The sequence below is a fragment of the Bos taurus genome, chromosome 24, assembly GCF_002263795.3.
Source record: "Bos taurus isolate L1 Dominette 01449 registration number 42190680 breed Hereford chromosome 24, ARS-UCD2.0, whole genome shotgun sequence".
In the NCBI taxonomy this organism is placed as follows: domain Eukaryota; kingdom Metazoa; phylum Chordata; class Mammalia; order Artiodactyla; family Bovidae; genus Bos; species Bos taurus.
In genome coordinates this window covers 32613399-32634479 of record NC_037351.1, presented here as the reverse complement: position 1 = coordinate 32634479, position 21081 = coordinate 32613399, and the positions used below count along the sequence as shown (strand labels likewise).

Genomic DNA, 21081 nt, shown 5'->3' with positions numbered 1-21081 from the left:
TTGCCATGCCCTCCTCCAGAGGATCTTCCCAACCTGGGGATCCAGCCCAGGTCTCCCGCATTGCAGGCACACTGCCTCTAAGACTTTGATATTCAGAGTGTGATTGGGGACCATCAGCATCACTGAGGGGGCTGTTAAAATGTGAGATCTCAGGCCTCACCCCAGACCACCCGAAGGAGAATCTGCATTAAAAGGCAGTATTTGAATGTGAAGTAAAGCTTGAGAAGCAAAGTTTCAACATACTGTCGTCTTGTGACTTTTAAAACACATTTTATAACCTAAAACATTTTTATGACATATTAAGTTTATTTACTGAAAGGTTGTAATAAATGCCAAGAAGACCATTTCTAAAGTGCTTATGTGAGGCTTTATTTGAATGTTTGATAAAACTATTGAAATAAATCTCACCTACTGTTAATATTTCAAGTCATAGGAGATCATTATAGAATATAATATTGATAGTGCTTTATTGGAGACCAGACCCACAGGGGAAGAGAAAGGATATGAAAATGGAACACCATTTTATTCATTTAACCGTATTTACTTGATACAATGCCTTTTTTTTGAGATGTTCATATGATTTTTGTTCTTCAATTTGTCAGTGTGGTATATATCATACTGATTTGGGAATATTGAAAAATCCTTGCATCCCTGGAATAAATCCCACTCGATTGTGGTGTATGATCCTCTCGTTGTTTTGTTGGTTTCAGACTGTTACTGATTTGTTGAAGATTTTTGTATCTATGTTCATTAGTTACATTGGTCTATAAATTTATTTATTTATTTGTGGTATCTTTGTCTGGTTTTGGTATCAGGGTGATAGTGGCCTTATAGAGTGAGTTTGGGAGTATTCCTTCCTTTGCAAATTTTGGAATAGATAGGCTTTAACTCTTCTCTAAAGGTTTGGTAGAATTCACCTGTGAAGCCACCTGGTCCTGGACTTTTGTTTGTTGAGTGTTTTCAAATCACAGTTTCAATTTCAGTACTTGTGGTCTATCTGTTCATATTTTCTACTTGTTCTTGGTTCAGACTTGGGAGATTGTGCCTTTCTAAGAATTTGTCCATTTCTTCCAGGTTGTCCATTTTATTAGCATATAGTTGTTTGTAGTAGTCTTTTATGCCTGTCTGTTTTTATCTGAGGTTTCCCAAATATTAGCACAGCATTTTTAATTTGGCAAAAAAAATGTTTTCATTCTGATATTGAACAGAATTTCTTGTAGACAGATTTAATGTTACTTTTTATATGATTTTGTGGTCTGATAGAGCCTTTACTCTCTATATATAGAAATAAAAATACAGCATTATAGTTAATAATTTGTGTGAGACTAACACACCAGTGAATTTGGAAATACATGCACTTTCTAAAATGTAATGAAGGTTTGGAGTTTTGATATAGTTCGTAAACTGTTAAGACATAGTTGCACAAATAGTTAAGGAGTTGTGAGAGTGAATTGATTTTTTTCAATTTCGTTAAGTGCCCTATTCTTACTTCCTTAAACAAATGAGCTCTTTTTACAGGCTGCCCGTTTTCATTTATGCAAAGCTGCACACAGCCTGAAGGCAGTCAGGCCAAGATGAGTAGGAAATCTAAAGGCTCTGTCATTTTGATTTGAATTGCTTGTTGATTTAAAAAGAATGATGGGATAAACATTTGAATTCCATGTGAAGTTTTGGTTAAAAGAGGTAGTCTTTTCTATGTCTCTTCTTCTGGAGCAGCAGTTTTACTGTAACTTCATTTGAGTAAATGGGCTTCCCTGGTCGATCAGAGGTAAAGAATCCACCTGTAATGCAGGAGATGTGGGTTCGATCTCTGGATTGGGAAGATCCCCTGGAAGAGGGCGTGGCAACCTACTCCAGTATTTTTGCCTGGAGAATCCCATGGACAGAGGAGCCTGTCAGGCTACAGTCCGTGGGATCACTACGCGTCGGACACAACTAAGCATGCACACATTTGAGTAAATATTGCTTTCTTTTTGTGTACTATAATTCTGTTTATTAAAAAATCATCACAGAAATTTAAGATACTGCTTTCATGGGATGTATCAGTGACTGCCATTTTGAATTTGGTTTTATCTTCAGTGGGCTTCTCAAAGCAGGAAGTTCTTTTGGGGTTTGGGCTGAACCAAACCCCAAAAAACAGATTAGTTATTTCCTATTGTAGACATGCTCTTAGTGAAAACCACAGTGATTATTTGAATTTCAGATTGTTAAAAATTAAATGCAGTTATAAAAGGAATGTACCAGTGCGTGATTGTGAAGTTCCTAAGATGTTTGCCAACTCAAGAGAAAATTTATAATTACATAATAAAGCAGTTTTACTTTCAGAATCCGCCTTTATGATATCACCATAAATATTTTTTAGAGTCTTAGAGGTGAATAATTTAAGAAATATGCTTGTAGGGTGAGTGAACAAGGAAGGCAAGAAATCACTTTTAAGTATCTTGTCTATACTAGAGACTGTAGATAGCATCACCCACTCAATGGACGTGGATTTGAGCAAACTCTGGGAGATAGGGAAGGACAGGGGAGTCTGGCGTGCTGCAGTCCATGGGGTCGCAAAGAGTCTGACACAACTTAGCGACTAAGCTACAACAAGAAGGGCAAGAATGAATCCTGTTGTCAGGAGTAGCTTCTTAGGTATGAGAAAGACACTTCTTTATGTAGACCAGTCCCTTATTTGTTGCCCTTATTCAATATTTACATTTTACCTTCCCTAAGCCAGCCACTGTTTAATGAATTTCTCCACTTAGCAGAATAGGTTGGCAACATGAAAGGAGATATACAATTTCACCCTTGACATAACTCAACATGCAGATATCACTTTCTCTGCTTTCTTGTAGTTATTCTTTTGCTTGTTTGCACTGCTTCACTCATTTGTTCAGTGGATGAATGGCATTCTAGATGGCAGCCCAGGTTGGGCACCATTTGGCGGGAAAAGATACATTAGTGTGTGAGTAGTATTCTGAAGGGCAAAGGCTAAGGAAGAGCGACAGCCCAGAGAAGGGCACTAGCCTGACCAGAGGGACCAGGAAGGGTGGCCTGGAGGCAGCGCCTTCTGGACCAAGGCCCGGAGGATGAACAGGGGCCAGTGAGGAAAGGGAAGGTCAGGGAGTGTGCGAAAGCCCAAGGCAACAGAGCATGATAGTCCCTTCTCACGGTTTATCTTGACTGGGAAATTTTATGGGTTAAAGTGAAAACTGGGTGGGGGAGGGGAGAATGGAGACATTTAAAAAGTTTCCCTGCTTTTGTCTCAAACACTTCTTATGTGGATGTTTTCCATTCTAAATATCACCACGCTCAATAGTCGGTCATATTCATTAGACCTTTTCAGTGAATTAAGGCTTCCCAGGGGGAGCAGTGGTAAATCTGCCCACCAGTGCAAGAGGCATAAGAGACATGGGTTCGATCCCTGGGTTGGGAAGACTCCCTGGAGAAGGAAATAGCAACCCATTCCAGTATTCTTGCCTGGAGAATTCCATGGGCAGAGGAGCCAGGTGGACTACAGTCCATGGGGATCACAAAGAGGCGGACGTGACTGAGCATTCATTACACCAGTGAATTCTAACTCAAGAAATCATTTGGAAGTTGAAAGATGGGAACTTGGGGCCACACTGTTCTCCCTGGCTCTCACTTTGCTTTTGGGGTCACAGGCCTCACTGGCTGGGTGCTGGGGACACTTGGAGGGTGGCCCTCAGTTCTCCAGGCTGCCAGCTCCCCCACCAGCTAAGTGCTCTGGGTCTTGCATCCTGCTCACCATTTCTCTTCTGTAATTGGTCCCCAAATTGCCCTTCATCCCAAGGCTAAGACATACACCCCTGAATCCACTAGCTCTTCTTTGCAGGATACCAGAGACAAGCCTAAAAAGTGAAGTCCTGTGTTTTGCTGTGTAATTGTAGAACGAGTCTGTATTTTAAATTACTATAGTGGCTGTGAGGGGTGTCTTGCCATATGCTTGGGGATGCATTCTTCATGTAGGAACATCCTAGAAATGCATCCATTGGGACAGTTGTGCCTAGGAGATTTTCCTGGGACTGTTGTCTGTAGGAAGTCAGGTTCAAGGGCCCAGTTATTTTCTCAGTACTGTGTAGAGGGGCTCATTTGTTCTGTCTACCTGTAGATAATTACTTCAAGCTGTAGGGAGAGACAGACTGTCTGTCTGCTGCTGCCCCTATGTGGGGAGGAACCTGAGTCTCGCCCCCAGAAATCCTCCCATGCCCCACTGCAAGCTGATGGCCTCACTTCACTCTCACTCCAGTGAGAGTCTTTCATGGTTTCTTGGCACCAGGCAGTGAATTGCAAGGTCATTTTCTGATAAGATGCAAGGCCACATCACAAGCAGTCGATGTAACAAAAGCAAACAGTCAGCCACCCTAGTGGCTGTGAGTGCAAATGTTGCTGAACACAGGCTCCCTGGGAACTGGCGGCCTTCCTGGACCTGAGTGGGGAGCCCCTGGGGCCGGGTGAGGGAGCGCTGAAGACTCCCAAATCCCTAAGAAGAGTGGGCAGACGATAAACGCAAGTCCGAACAGAAGATCAGACCTGATCCAAATGCTCATAAATCAAAAGTCATCAGCTGAATGATTGATTGTAAGGATCCATGTTGTTAGAGACAGGCTATCCTTTAGCTAAAACATCGCCCAAGGATCACACTATAAATTGTATCTGAAAAAGAGTAGAGCCTTTCTGTGAAATCCTCCACTGCTGTCTTCTGATCAAGGAAGCAAGCATGTTTAATTTTTTTTAGAGCAGAGTTTTTATGGGCTCGAGTTGATAACAGTGTCATTTCTGGGAATTTGTTAGAACCTGTGGAGGAATGCCCATCAGATGAAGTGGCATGAAGCGTGGACTTCGTGGGAGATGGGTGGTGGATTTATTAGGCAGGAATGGATTGGGGCCAGTGATCTGCTAGGTTCTGTCCTGTAAGCTCCACACAATGGCACTTGGCGAAGATGGGCTTCCAACCTTAGGGAGCTTTCACTTATTCAAACAGATGAGTGATTAATGAGATAAATATAAAATAGCAAGCACTCTGCAGAGACTTAAAATGCAGAGATGCAATTAGTCTTATTAATATATCCTCTTAAGAAACGCTAGAGAAAGCGACAGTCAGAGTTGGCAAGTAGCCTCTGTTAGATTTCATCAAATGTGATATTCAAGGATGCCTCATTCATCCTTGAAAAGGATGATGACAAAGGATGACTTTGAGTAAAATTAACTATCCACTCGCTTTCTATCACCATTTGTTCTTGGAATATTTCTAGCAGCCAAACTGGACTGTGTGGGCTCCATGAAGAGGCATGAGCCTTCGTGTTTATCTTTGTGTCTCTAATGCATAGTGCAATATACTGTATACTTGGTATTAAGAAATATAGTTTGTATGAAAGAATGACCCAAAGTTTATTAGTGTTTTTCCTCTAACACTGTGTATAAAAGAGGTCATTTTTCATTTAGTTTTAAATTACAGAATGTTATGACCTGCGTATATGATTTTAAAATTAAACGTTTGTTTTTTTAAGTTAATGCATAGTTTTCACCTAAATAACTTTGTTGATGAAAATGAAGAGCAGCCTGGAAAACTCTTGCTTGTTTCTTTGACTCTGGTAGTAAATTGTTGGCTTTTGTTGGACCTGATTTCTTTTTTTTTTTAATTTAATTTTAATTTTGACTGTGCTTGGGCTTTCTCTAGTTGTGGTGTGCAGGGGGCTTCTCTCCATTGTGGTGTGCAGGCTTTTCATTGCAGAGGCTTCTGTTGTTGCAGAGCACCGGAGCTTCAGTAGTTGTGGTGCACACACAGCCTCAGTTGCCCCGAGGCATGTGGGATCTTCCTGGGCCAGGGATTGAACCACGTCTCCTGCATTGGCAGGTGGGTTTTTAACCACTAGGGAAGTCCTGGGCCTGGTTTCTTAATCACTCTCCTTATTATTTGGCTTGGATAAACTTGACACTTGAGTCCTTCACTGCGCAGGCTCAGAGGTGGTTGCGTGCTACGGGAAGCTGCTTTAAAATTGGAAATTTATCAGGGAGAATTATAAGAAGTGGAGCGATGGGGTCCGTGGACCGGCTTCCTAATTCTCAGATCTGTCAGGGGGATGATACTTAGTGAATGGGATAGATCCACTGGGATTCCTATGAAGGGGATTTCTTTCTAGAAAAACCAGATCATGGATTTTATATTCCAGCTTGTAAAAAGTTTCAAAGGGAAATATTCCACTGATGCACTCTGATCCTATATGAGACCAAGGGATGCTGTATATCACATGTAAAGGAAGCATGTACTTTTTAACTAAGGTGCTTTCAGAATAATTAGATTTTCCTTTTGAAAAATATCCTTATCTATTGCAAATCATGTCAAGAAAAATCCTTTCACATTCTGTTTTCCTCAGTTAGCATCTGAGGGAATAGGGTACTTTTCTTGCTAGGCCTGTGCTCTAGAGATTTTCCTTCCTTGCTTCTGAGGGCCCTCTTTTGCACCCAGCACATGCTCTCTTTAGCCATATTTGTTGACTGCACGGTGGTGAATGAGTTGCTGAGAACATCGCTGTTCTTCCTCGCTTTCATGATATGAGAACAGAGAAAACTTTCAGTGTCTTTAGTCAGTGAGGACAGTTTCATATCTTTGACTCGGGAAGGTTAGATATTCCAGTCTATATTATTGCTGCCACATCCTCGAATTAGGATTGAAACCTCCAAGTAACTCACTGGGAGAATTTCCCATTTCTGAGTAGGGTTTGGAAAAAAACGTAAGATCAGTATATTTGGGAAACATAATTGATTGCAGAAGAATCAAGTTCGTCTTAGCTGTTGTGCTCACAGTGTACTCAAAGTTGGAGAACTTGAAACACAGGGCAGTGAAAATTGAGCCAATCACTCAGGGGCCCACAAGTACAAATTAAGTGAGGTCTGCATTCAGGTTGTTGGCATCCCCAGAAATCGAAACATTTCAAGACTTAATCCAGTTAGTACGGACTTCAGCGTGCTTTAGATTTTAACTCAGCTTTCATTAAACTCCTTCCTATTGAGCTTTTTACTGATTATTTTTCTTACAAGTTGTAGGGAGGAGTTAGCTAGATGGAAGATTTCAGTATTAAAAATGAAAAAAATGAGATTCATTCAAATGGCAAAAAAAAAAAAATTGTGGTTCTATTTGATATCTTTGTTGCTATTCAGTTGCTAAGTTGTGTCCGACTCTTATGCGACCCCACGGACTGCAGCATGCCAGGCTTCCCTGTCCTCCACTATCTCCCAGAGTTTGCTCAGACTCATGTCCATTGAGTCAGTGATGCCATCCAACCATCTCATCCTCTGCCTCCTCCTTCTCCTTCTGCCCTCAATCTTTCCCAGCATCAGGGTCTTTTCCAATGAGTCAGCTCTTTGCATGAGGTGGCCAAAGTTTTGGAGATTCAGCATCAGTCCTTCCAATGAATTTTCAGGGTTGATTTCCTTTAGGACTGACTGATTTGACTGCAGACTTTCTGTCTACACTTGCAGTCCAAGGGACTCTGAGGAGTTTTCTCTAGCACCACAGTTTAAAAGCATTAATTCTTGTCTCCTTTCTTTATTTTGAAAGGGATGCATTTAAGATCTTACACTGCTTAAGTAGTTAATATGAAAAGCAATATCCAAGTCATTTGCATTTATTTTTGGAAAACAATCCAACTGTTTGGGAGTCCCCTCATATAAGTTTCTCTCTTTCCTTTGGGGGGGGGATGCATTTCTCTATCAGCCTTGTGTTAACAGCGCTCTGGGCTACAGCTGGGCACAACTAGTCACTAAGTGAGTAACTCACTCCCATGTAAGCAGGTTTGGGCTGTTGTGCTGTTGAATTGCCCCATTATTCTGTTTGATTGACTGGATGATATATATATATATATATATATATATATTCTGTTAAGAAATTGTATCAAAGCAATGACTGAAACACAGGGAGTATTTAGAACGAGTAAATTGACTTAAATGATGCACTTTTCTCTCTAAAAGGTGTCTAAGTGCAGAAAGTCTGCAGTGACATTACTGAGGCACACATGGTGATCAGAGCATCTTTAGTCGTGACTGTTTATTCCCCGATGTACACATTGATCATGTACAGAATCACCTTTAATCTTATTGCCCCTCCCCCACAACCAATATTCTTTTTTTTTTTTTTTTTTTTTTACTGTTTATACATACTGGAACATAATGTACACAGAACTTTTGTTGTCATGTTAAATTCTGTCAGGCATTTTTCTAGGTGATAATATTCCATCTGGTTATTTCATGACTCATCTTTTCTATTGTAAACTTCTTTCCATTTTCAGAAAATTTTTCGTTGTGGTAAAATAAAATAAATAACATATGTGGTAAATAACATAAAGTTTACCATCTTAACTATTGTTAGGAGTACAGTTAAGTGTGTTTAAATACATTCACGTCGGTGTGCAGCCCATCTCTAGAACTCTCTTCATCTTGCAAAACTGAAACTTCATATCCCTTAAACAACAGCAGCTCGTTCTCTCCAACCCCCAGGCCTTAGCAACCACCCTTCTACTTCCTGTCTCTAATTTGACTGCTCTAGGTATCTCGTGTGAAATCATACAGTACTTTTCATAACTGGTTTATTTCGGTTAGCATAGTGTCCTGAAGGTTCATCCATATTGCAGCATGTGTCCGAATTTACTTCTTTTTAAGGTCAAATAGTATTTCATTGTTTATATACACCACGTTTTGTTCATCTGTCAGTGGACACTCAGGTTGCTTCCACCTTTGGTTATCGGTGAATAATGCTGCTAGAATATGGGCATACAAAAATCTATTTGAGTTCCTGGTTTCAGTTCTTTTGCGTGCATACCCGTGTGAAATTGTTGGGTCACGTGGTAATTCTGTTTTGCTTGTGTGTGTGTGGAGCCATGATACTGATTTCTGTGGTGGCCGCATCATTTTACATCGCCACTCAGTGCACAGTGGTTCTCATTTCTCCATGTCCTTCAACACTTGTATCAGTATGTTTTCTTTTATTTTGATAATGTCCATTTTAATGGGTGTGATGTGATATCTCGTCGTGGCTTTCACTGGCATTTCCCTAATAATTAGTGGTGTTGAGCAACTTTTCATGTGCTTATTAGTCACTTGTATATCATTTTGGAGAAATATCGATTCATGTCCTTGACTCACTTTTTAATCAGGTTGTTCGCTGTTTTTTTTGCGTTGTAGAAGTTCTTTATTTAGTCTGGACGTTAACCCTTTGTCGGGTGTGATTTGCAAATATTTTCTGCCATTCCATAGGTTACCTTTTCACTTTGTTGATTGTGTCTCTTGGCACAGAAATCATTGCCAAATCCAGCGTCATGAAGCTTTTTCTTTATATAGACAGTTACTTTTTCCACCCAGGTTTTTCTTATTCTGGATAATGCTGCAGTGAATGACTTCATGGACTTAGCTTTTTTTCTTCTGTTGGCATTATTTTACTTTACTTGTAGAAAGACAAGTGAAACACGGAATCAGTTTCGTCTCCTTAAAGCCTGTGTTTGAAAATACTGGTCAGAGCAGAGGCTATCACTGGTCCTGTTAGCAAACATGGTGTCTCTGAAGGATGGTTTGAGGCTTCTAGAGAAGCACTTAATGATGCCTCGATGGGTGATTGTTTGACCCTTATGATCCTCTGGGACTGTGATTTTGAAAACAGCATGGGTCACAGAAAAGGCACAGGCCTTTTAAGAGCAGTTGGGGTAGGGGGTTGAATTTAGGTGACTATTTCTTCAGTCTTCAGGTTTGAGGGTGACTGCCATGGGCTGATGAAGTTCAGATGGACCCAGATTTCCTTGGGAATACACAAAGTCCAGCCCCCCCACTCATTTGAAGGGGAGAAAAGCAATTTTGGAGGATTCTAAGAACGTAACATTATATGAAGACAGGACATTTTCAGAAAAGTCAGTCTTAACTCCAGCCATTTGCCACCATGTTTAGGGGATAAAATTACATTTGAAAAAGCATATTCGGTTAGTTATAGGTATTTAATGGAAGGATATCCCTTTGAGAATCAAATATGTATATTACCTCCCACTGTATTTTTTTTCTAATAGAAATTTTATTTTATTTTATTTTTAAACTTTACCTCCCACTGTATTTTAAGAAACAGTCTTCATCAATCCAATTTTTAATATGTTGGAGAAATTTTGTTGTTTTTAAATTTCCATGGCAATGTTCATAAATTTAGAAACAGAATATCCACTGCATCTTTGTGTTTTTAACAGTTTTCCCACCTTTGGGAGAGACTTCAGACAGAAAATTTTAAGTCATTTTATTACTGATGGTTCATATTCAAAAAGCAAACTATGACAGTGATTATTAGAATCCTTCTCATCAAAGAATTCCAAAAGACATCACCTTTGGGGAGTGTTTTTATGCTTTTTTAAGTTTTTATCTTGAAAAATAGCCTATAGCTTCCAAAGTATATAAAATAGTTTAATCAATTCCCATGTTCCAATCAGGCAGCATTAATCAAGTCATGGGAAATCATGTTTTATGTATACTTCTGCTGACTTTTAATTCTCCTACCTCAAATTATTTTTGAAACAAATCTTAGCCATCATTTCATCTGTAAATGCTTTTATATACATCACTTAAAAAGTCCTTAAAATGTAGGAGTAATACCATTTTCATACCTAAAAAATTAATACTGATTCACTAATAGCATCAAATACATATCAGTGATCATTTATCTGATTTATTTTTCTGAATTTTCTCTTTTTCATAAGGAAAAACTTTCCATATAGTAAAGAATATGTAAATATCACAGTGTTAACTACTTACATCCAGATAATATGTTTCTAACATCGCAGCATCCTTCCTCAGGCTCTTTCTCAGTCAGTACCCCCTCAAAGGTACCGCTGTTGTGCAGTCTGTCATCATTAGTGGTCAGAATAGTCATTTTGAACTTCATGTAAGTGGAATCATTCAGTATACACTCCTGTATATCTGACTTCGTTCACTCTGCATCTGTGAGATTAATTCATGTTTTTACCTTCAGCAGTAGTTTGTTTTCACAGCTGTGAACTATTTCGTCCACTGCTGCAATTATTTGATCCATTCTGCTGTTGATGGGCATTTGAATTGTTTCCAGTTTGAGGCTGCTAAGAATAATACTATTAAAAAACCATACATGTCTTTTGGGAGCATAATAATGCAATTCTGTTGTACATGTATACTTAGGAGTGAACTTACTGAGTCATAGATAGGCCTGTGACTAGTAGATCAGAAATGTGGATGGGAGTGGGGGGAGGAAGTGTGGATGGGGTTTAGTAGAGTAGGCATATCGCTTTAGTAAATACTGGTAGGCAGTGTTTTAGAGTCCAGAGACTCCACATCCTCATTAACACATGGTATTATTACCAGTCCTTACAAGTGTGGCCAGTCTGATGAGCATATACTGGTATCTCATTTTGGTTTTCGGAGAGGGCAATGGCAGCCCACTCTAGTACTCTTGCCTGGAAAATCCCATGGATGGAGGAGCCTGGTAGGCTGCAGTCCATGGGGTCACTAAGAGTCAGACACCACTGAGCGACTTCATTTTCACTTTTCACTTTCATGCATTGGAAAAGGAAATGGCAACCCACTCCAGTACTCTTGCCTGGAGTATCCCAGGGATGAGGGAGCCTGGTGGGGTGCAGTCCATGGGGTCACACAGAATCGGACACAACTGAAGCAACACAGCAGCAGCAGCATTTTCGTTTTAATTTGTGTTTCTCTGATAATAAGTGCTTTTCAGCACTTTTCAATATACGTATTAACTTTTGGATATCCTCTCTTGTGAAGTGTCTGTCCAAGACTTCTGCCCCCACCCTTTTTTTTTTAACTGGGTTGCCAGTCATTTTTTTAAAAACTAGTTCATGGATGCTCTTTATGTGGTCTCAAGATGAGCTGTCTGTTGAATATGTGTATTTGCCTTTTTCACCCTCCTGTGAGTGACCAGAAATTCTCAATTTTAATTCAGTTCTGTTATTGGGTAATGTAAATCTACAGCTTGGTTGGTCTTTCAGATTTGATTTGGCCATTCTAAGTATTTTGCTTTTCCATGTATATTTTTAGTTTAGTTATGGAGCACTTTTTATCTCCATGTAGATTCTAGAATCAACTTTTCAACACACCCTCCCCTGGGTGGAGATTGTATTGGAGCCGCAGTTCAGTTTAAGAGAAAGCATTGCTGCTTCTGCTGCTGCTGCTGCTAAGTCGCTTCAGTCGTGTCTGACTCTGTGGGACCCCATAGACGGCAGCCCACCAAGCTCCCCTGTCCCTGGGATTCTCCAGGCAAGAACACAGGAGTGGGTTGCCATTTCCTTCTCCAATGCATGAAAGGGAAAAGTGAAAGTGAAGTCGCTCAGTCGTGTCTGACTCTGTGCGACCCCATAGACAGCAGCCTACCAGGCTCCTCCGTCCATGGGATTTTCCAGGCAACAGTACTGGAGTGGGTTGTCATTGCCTTCTCTGGAGAAGGTACTATCTCTTCAATTATGAGTCTTCCAATCCGTAAGAATTGGATGTCTTTTTATTTACATTAGTGTTTCACAACTAGGGTTGATTTGGTCCTGATATTACATTTGGCAATCTAGAGACATTTTGGTTGTCACAGCCTTTGGGGGCGGTGTGTGTAGAGGGAGGCAGTGGCTTGTACTCCTGTCATCTTGTAGGTAGAGGACAGAGATGCTGCTCAGCATTCTACAATGCATAGTACAGTACCTCCCCAACAAAATTATCTGGCCCCAAATGTTAAGAGTGCCACTGTTGCAAAATGTTGACTTAGATTTTTCATTTTCTTTATTGTTGTGAGTTTTTGGCATAGCAGTGTTGTGCATCTTGGGTAGAGTTATCCTTAACTGTTAATATTTTGGTGCTATTGTGATTGATAATTTTTTAGGTTTCGTTTTGTAATTGTTGCTAGTGTATGTGTGGATATAGATGAAAAAGATGTGGGTTCTATCCCTGGGTCAGGAAGATCCCTTGGAGTGGAAAATGGCAACCCATTCCAGTATTCTTGCCTGGAAAATTCCATGGACAGAAGAGCCTGGTGGGCTGTGGTCCTGGGGTTGCAAGGAGTTGGACACGACTAAGCACGCACACGAATTTGTATTTGTGGTTTTATATGTCTCTTACGTCCCAGTTGTTTTATATATATTTTACAAGCTCCCTTGCAGTTTTCTCCTCCTTACACTTTTTTATTGTTGTTGTAGAAACTAGCATCTTTCCTTCTTTGCCACCAGCATTGGTGTTGAAGTGATGATCCTTGGACTCTTTGAGAACATTTCCAAGTCTCCAAATTGAATCAGTTTTATGTAGAAACACATGTAGGGGCCAAGATTGATTTAGAGGAGCTCAATTAATACATGATCACCTGAGTTGAGTTAAAGAAAATCAGGTGAATGGAACAAGGGACTCTTGTTAGATGAAGTGCATACAGCACCAGGCTAAGGGCACCAGAAAGATTCCTGCTTCTCCATCAGTTCATTATCAAGTGGCTAATGCACCTCGGTGCCCTGGGGTTTATGGAGACAGTACCTCAAGGAGGGAAAAATGTTTCTCTTGGGCTGATTTGTCACTTAAATGAGAAGAGGGTATGTGAAGTACTAAGGGCTTGGCCAGGGCACCATGAATCATTAATAGCCTTGGCTCCCAGAAACCTAATTTTAGTCCAGAACAAGAAGCAAATGTAGCAATAGCAACACTAGGCACTTGATTAGCTTCTTTCGTTTCTCTCATGGACAGTGGCTGATGTGTAAGTAGGGAGCGGGCAAGGATGGGGGAAGCCGGGCTGCTCAGCTCTTGATTGAAGTGTGTCTGTTTCTGAAAGGTGGAGCTCTTGCGTTCCATCACTGATTCATCTTTGTTGGTTGCCCACTGTGTGTAAGGCAACACGATGAGGGGGACAAGGCAGAAAATAGCATTCTGAGAGGACCCTGATTACACAATCCAGATTATAATACTGCGAGATGGGAGTCTGTCATGACAGGTTAGGGGAGAGCCGTGGAGTGGAAAACTGACCTCTGACCTGGCTGGTACAGAGTTGGGAGGATGGAGCCTGCCCTGCGTGCTCCGGAGGTGTGTTAGAGCTGGTTCTTGGCTGTGAGCGCTGGTGTGGGATTCTTCACCCATCACTCAGGTCAGGTCAGGTCAGTCGCTCAGTCGTGTCCGACTCTTCGACCCTATGAATCGCAGCACGCCAGGCCTCCCTGTCCATTACTAACTCCCAGAGTTCACTCAGACTCACATCCATCGAGTCAGTGATGCCATCCAGCTATCTCATCCTCTGTCGTCCCCTTCTCCTCCTGCCCCCAATCCCTCCCAGCATCAGAGTCTTTTCCAATGAGTCAACTCTTCGCATGAGGTGGCCAAAGTACTGGAGTTTCAGCTTTAGCATCATTGCCTCCAAAGAAATCCCAGGGCTGATCTCCTTCAGAATGGACTGGTTGGATCTCCTCGAAGTCCAAGGGACTCCCAAGTGTCTTCTCCAGCACCACAGTTCAAAAGCATCAATTCTTCAGCACTCAGCTTTTTTCACAGTCCAATTCTCACATCCATACATGACCACTGGGAAAACCATAGCCTTGACTAGATGGACCTTTGTTGGCAAAGTAATGTCTCTGCTTTTGAATATGCTGTCTAGGTTGGTCATAACTTTTCTTCCAAGGAGTAAGCGTCTTTTAATTTCACAGCTGCAGTCACCATCTGCAGTGATTTTGGAGCCAAAAAAAATAAAGTGTGACACTGTTTCCACTGTTTCCCCATCTATTTCCCATGAAGTGATGGGACCAGATGCCATGATCTTCGTTTTCCAAATGTTGAGTTTTAAGCCAACTTTTTCACTCTCTTCTTTCACCTTCATCAAGAGGGTTTTGAGTTCCTCTTCACTTTCTGCCATAAAGGTGGTGTCATCTGCATATCTGAGGTTATTGAGATTTCTCCCGGCAATCTTGATTCCAGCTTGTGCTTCTTCCAGCCCAGCATTTCTCATGATGTACTCAGCATATAAGTTAAATAAGCCTTGACATACTCCTTTTCCTATTTGGAACCAGTCTGTTGTTCCATGTCCAGTTCTAACTGATGCTAAGTCACTTCAGTCATGTCCGACTCTGTGCGACCCCATAGACAGCAGCCCAACAGGCTCCGCCGTCCCTGGGATTCTCCAGGCAAGAACACTGGAGTGGGTTGCCATTTCCTTCTCCAATGCGTGAAAGTGGTCTCTCAGTCATGTCCGACCCTCAGCGACCCCATGGACTGCAGCCTTCCAGGCTCCTCCATCCATGGGATTTTCCAAGCAAGAGTACTGGAGTGGGTTGCCATTTTATCCATCTAAATGGGCACACTTGTCCTCCCATACACACAGAAGTCACTCAGTCATGTCCGACTCTTTGTGACCCCATGGATTGTAGCCCACCAGGCTCCTCAGTCCATGGGATTTTCCAGGCATGAATACTGGAGTGGGTTGCCGTTTCCTTCCTACCCCCAAACACACACATGGTTACATAGGACATAGACTAAATTTCCTACAGGGGATTGTCTAAGTACATTTTTTGTGCCTTTGTTTATAGTAAGTATATATTATTTACATAATAACAAAAGCCAGGACCATTATTTTTGAGAAGGCTGTTACAATTTGCTTTCCTTTTTAGTGCCGTTTACAGAGCTTTGGATTTCTGTACTAGTTTGATCTGGCTGTATATGTATAAAATTGGGATAATGACTATATCTTACAGCAGGGTGGTGACTGGCTCCATGAGGCATTCTGAAAGTTCTTTGCATGGTATAAGTGAGTTTGGCTTGTTATAAAACCTTTTGATCTACTCTGAAAATAATATTTTATGTGTGCTAACTTTTGAGCATATTTTGCATTTTAAAAGCAAATATTAATGTCAAATGATATCACTTGTATGTGGAATCTAAAAAAGCAATACAAATGAGCTTATTTACAAAACAGAAATAGACTCACAGACATAGGAAAGAAATTTATGGTTACCAAAGAGGAAAATGAACGGGGTGGGGGGGGTGGTGGATAAATTACAAATTTGGGATTAACATACATACTGCTATATATAAAATAGATAAACAACAAGGATCTACTATATAGCACAGGGAACTATATTCAGTGCCTTGTGATAACTTACAGTGGAAAAGAATCTGAAAATATATGTGGAACTGAACCACTTTGCTCTGTACCTGAAACATTGTAAATCAACTGTACTTCAGTTTTTAAAATATATGGAAATTAAAAAAATAATAATAAATGTTAATAATCTTCCTTTGGCCACATTTTTCCAGATATCAGATTGATTTACTAAAGCAACATCTATTATAATATGACCTTGTTCTCCTTACTTTGAAGAGTCAGGTGAGGGGGCGGTTCTGTCCTGATAGATCTGTGAACTTCCGTGCCTTTTTAACTTTACTCTTGGGGTAATTAAATCGACTTGAAGACCTTAACAACTTACATTAAATAATTATTAGGAGTCTGCAGTGATCCTGGTATATCAAATGTTTTTAAAATTTTTACAAGAAAGTAATTTTAATTTTACTTTTGTTTTCTTAACAGAAATCATAGCCCGTTAATGAGTTTTGGAGCCAGCTTTGTCAGTTTTTTGGTAAGTTGATGTGGGAAGAGGTTGTGGTGGGAAGGAAGCAAACACATAATGTCTGTCTTTTAATGGTTACTGGCTATATAGATACACTCTTGTGGAAAATCTTTTGCAGTTTAAAACTGGAATATAACTTTTGTCTATACACCAACACGTATGAGATCAGTTCAGTTCAGTCGCTTAGTTGTGTCCAACTCTTTGTGACCCCATGAATCGCAGCACTCCAGGCCTCCCTGTCCATCACCAACTCGAAGAGTTCACTCAAACTCATGCCCATCGAGTTGGTGATGCCATCCAGCCATCTCATCCTCTGTCGTCCCCTTCTCCTCCTGCCCCCAATCCCTCCCAGCATCAGAATCTTTTCCAATCAGTCAGCCTTCATATGAGGTGGCCAAAGTACTGGAGTTTCAGCTTTAGCATCATTCCCTCCAAAGAACACCCAGGACTGATCTCGTTTAGAATAGACTGGTTGGATTTCCTTGCAGTCCAAGGCACTCTCAAGAGTCTTCTCCAACACCACAGTTCAAAAGCATCAATTCTTCGGCGCTCAGCCTTCTTCACAGTCCAACTCTCACATCCATACATGACTACTGGAAAAACCATAGCCTTGACTAGATGGACCTTTGTTGGCAAAGTAACGTCTCTGCTTTTGAATATGCTATCTAGGTTGGTCATAACTTTTCTTCCAAGGAGTAAGCATCTTTTAGTTTCATGGCTGCAATCACCATCTGCAGTGATTTTGGAGCCGAAAAAAATAAAGTCTGCCACTGTTTCCACTGTTTCTATATCTATTTCCCATGAAGTGATGGGACCAGATGCCATGATCTTAGTTTTCTGAATGTTGAGCTTTAAGCAAAATTTTTCACTCTCTCTTTCACTTTCATCAAGAGGCTTTTTAGTTCCTCTTCACTTTCTGCCATAAGGGTGGTGTCATCTGCATATCTGAGGTTACTGATATTTCTCCCGCCAATCTTGATTCCAGCTTGTGCTTCTTCCAGCCCAGCGTTTTGCATGATGTACTCTGCATATAAGTTAAATAAGCAGGGTGACAATATACAGTCTTGACGTACTCCTTTCCCGATTTGGAACCAGTTATGTCCAGTTCCATGTCCAGTTCTATCCTTCCTTAATTTAAAAAATTAAATGCTTATATTTTCTAGAGTATTATATTTTTTCCAAGCAAAATCGTTTTTAAAATAAAAATGTAATTGAAAGATCGGAGGGCTTCCCTGGTGGCTCAGCTGGTAAAGAGTCCACCTGCAATGCAGGAGACCTGGGTTCAGTCCCTGAGTTGGGAAGATCCCCTGGAGAAGGGAACGGCTACCCACTCCAGTATTCTAGCCTGAAAAATCCCACGGATGGAGGAGCCTGTCAGGCTACAGTTCATGGGGTCACAAAGAGTCGGACAGGACTGAGACACTTTCCAAAAATTAAAAATGCATTAGAGTTGAAAAGAAAATAGTCAGACTTTGGATAATGAAAGTTTGAAAGTAAACTTTTATTAGGTTTATCAAAGGTTTATTATTATTTTTCAAAAGTTTAAAACTATTGAATAAATGTGGACTGAAGACAAGTTAATTTAGCAGACTTAAAGTTTCTCAGTTTCTACTGTGGTTTTGAATGTTGTTAGTATTTAGGAATTGAGGTAATAGGTTGCAGTTAGGTTTTAAAGTAAATTGGGCAATGCAGAGAATTGACTGCTTTTATTTTTCAGAAATACTTATACAAACTACTTTCAAACATAATTTTAAGAAAAGTATCCTGTATATAGGAGAAGGCAATGGCACCGCACTCCAGTACTTTTGCCTGGAAAATCCCATGGACGGAGGAGCCTGGTAGGCTGCAGTCCATGGGATCGCTAGAGTCAGACACGACTGAGCGACTTCACTTTCACTTTTCACTTTCATGCACTGGAGAAGGAAATGGCAACCCACTCCAGTGTTCTTGCCTGGAGAATCCCAGGGATGGCGGAGCCTGGTGGGTTGCCATCTCTGGGGTCGCACAGAATCAGACACGACTGAAGCGACTTAGCAGCAGCAGCAGCAGCATCCTGTATATAACTGCAAAAAAAAAAAAAAAAAAATCTTGAGTAGAGACTGAGAGAGGTAAAATGGAGAAGGCATTTAGATTCCAGACAGAAAAAGCTCACCAAAGGGGCGTGTTGTCTGCAGCCTTGCAGCACCAGTGACAGGCACCAGACCAGCTTCTGGTGACATGAGTTTTCATTCGGGCTTCTTTATTCTTATTATCAGCTAATACAATAAATCTTTTTAACAATTCTTAAGGCCTACTGTTTGCAACATAGTTTCAGATCTTAAGGAAAGTGGTACTGGGTAGGGGTCATAAATGGTACCCACCCATGTAGCAAGGAAGGATGCTAGGGAGACATGGCAGAAGGCTTGCTGGGTGGGAGGAGGTGGGTGGGGGAAGGAGCCTGTAGCAGGGAGGGAGGCTTGGGCAAAGGTGGCTAGTGTCTGGCTGGAATGGAAAAGTAGTCTAGAGTCATACAGAGAAGGCCTAGGATACCAGAGTGGGCAGGTTGCATGGGATGGAGGTGGAGAACTAGTCACAGTGAGTTCAAGTCCTTCCAAGAACCCGGTGTCCTGTCTCTGCCCCTGTAGCCCATTCATCTCAGAAATCTCAATTCTTCTGGGGGAAAGTAGCAGGTTTTCAGCAAAGAAGTGATCATTTCTATCCCAATGTGGCCTGAAAAAGTCTACCAGGATTGGGTGCTCGGAAACAAGCTGTCTGTGGGAATTTTTCACTGGGAACAATAAGAAATGAGTTCTTTATAAATGAATCCATTGGAATTGCTGTCCCTGAAAAGACCGATAGTTTTCAAAGAGTACCTGCTGGCTGATGTTTCATTAGCGTTTTGTGCTGTGCTTGATGGACCCAGGGATCCCATGCATGGGTAGAAAGTCTCTATTCTAGAAGCTGAATTATTAAGTGGGCCAATCAGAAATTGTATACAGTAATGTTTTTGTTACTGTGTTTAATAACAAAAACTTGTAGAACAGTAATTGCAAGGACGTGTTAAGCATGTATTTTTTCATGCCGGTGTAATGGAGATATGTTCTTGTTTCATATTGAGATTATATTTTTTTCAATGAATAGTGTATGTGGTAGCATTCTGATTCTTTTACTAGGAGTAAGTCATTTAGATGGCTTTCCCCCCTCCCTCCTAGTTTGGAGTTGTATTGTGATAAATTGGCCTAAATTTTCAGACACTTACGATTCATTCATTCTTTCCTTATTTCTTTCTTTGGAAGAATGCCATGATGACATTTGAGGAAGAAAAAATGCAGTTGGCGTGTGATGACTTAAAAACTACAGAAAAGCTGTGTGAAAGTGAAGAGGCTGGAGTAATTGAAACAATCAAGAATAAAATTAAGAAGAATGTAAGTACTATGTCTTTAGGTTATGAACTATGTGCCTCTTACTTAGAACATTCTTCATTTACTTGGTTTTTGGTGGTTAGAATATGACTGAAGCACTGAGTGAGTCTTACAGCTTTTGATTATGTAAAGCATATTCCTTTTTTTTTTTAACGTGGACCATTTAAAAAGTCTTCATTGAATCTGCCACAGCATTGCCTCGGCTTTATGCTTTGGTTTCTTGGCCCCAAGGCATGTGGGATCCTAGCTCTCCAACCAGGGATCGAACCCACAGCCCCTGCATTGGAAGGTGAAGTCCCAACCACCGGACCACCAGGGAAGTTCCTAAAGCATGTTTCTTAAATCAGTAGAATCCCCCTTAGTCTTTAGAACTTTTCAGTGCATGTTCTCTTGGTATTTTAACATTATCTTCTTCCACAGTCGGCTGTGTGGCAAGGACGATCGTCATGAGGCTTTCATATATGTATTTCATATTTTGCACTTTGGCATAATTCAGGAATTTAGCTATTACCTCCTTTTCCCCAGGCCTTCCCGGTCTTGGGTAATAAAATAGTCACAATGACATTATAATCCACTCTTCTGATTTTTTTTTTTTCCTTTCAATTTTCAGTGCAAAAGCACTAGACTTTAGAGAGGTGTCCTCCTACCCCTGATGTTTCTGGAGCACCCAGGGGTCTCACACATGCCACATGGTTAGCTGACAAACCAGTCTGTTAGTTTCAGACAGCAAAAGCCGCTTGTCTTTTCTGCTCCTTTATGTTGCTCCAGGTGGCTTCACCTCTGCTCTGGCTTATGGGGTCTCCCATGAGGAAGCCGCAGATGGGCCCAGAGTACCGTCCCCTGAGTCTGCAAAAGGGCCAGAGTTCTCGATTCCTGTCTCTCCAAACCCTGTATCAGTCAGTGACCAAGTCTCCTTGCCTGTCTCTTGAATACGTCCTGAGTTCATCTCCTTCCCTTGCCAGTTTCCTAGGCCGGCCACTGTCTCCACTTGCCTAAGACAACCCTCACTGGCGTTTCTGCCTCCAGTCTCGCTGTTCTCTGATTTGTTCTCCAAAGTGCAGTCACTGAGATGCAAATTACATGTTGCT

General features: G+C 41.1%; 1 protein-coding gene across 2 annotated transcripts in view; it reads left to right on the top strand.

Moving 5' to 3' along the window:
• Positions 1-21081, top strand: part of TTC39C (tetratricopeptide repeat domain 39C) — a 105460-nt gene that overhangs the window by 29026 nt on the left and 55353 nt on the right. For both annotated transcript variants that reach the window (XM_003587769.6, XM_059881026.1), the window contains exons 2-3: positions 16553-16601; positions 19868-19996. In XM_003587769.6, the coding sequence (XP_003587817.2) occupies positions 16553-16601; positions 19868-19996 (178 nt within the window). The remainder of the gene's footprint in view (positions 1-16552; positions 16602-19867; positions 19997-21081) is intronic.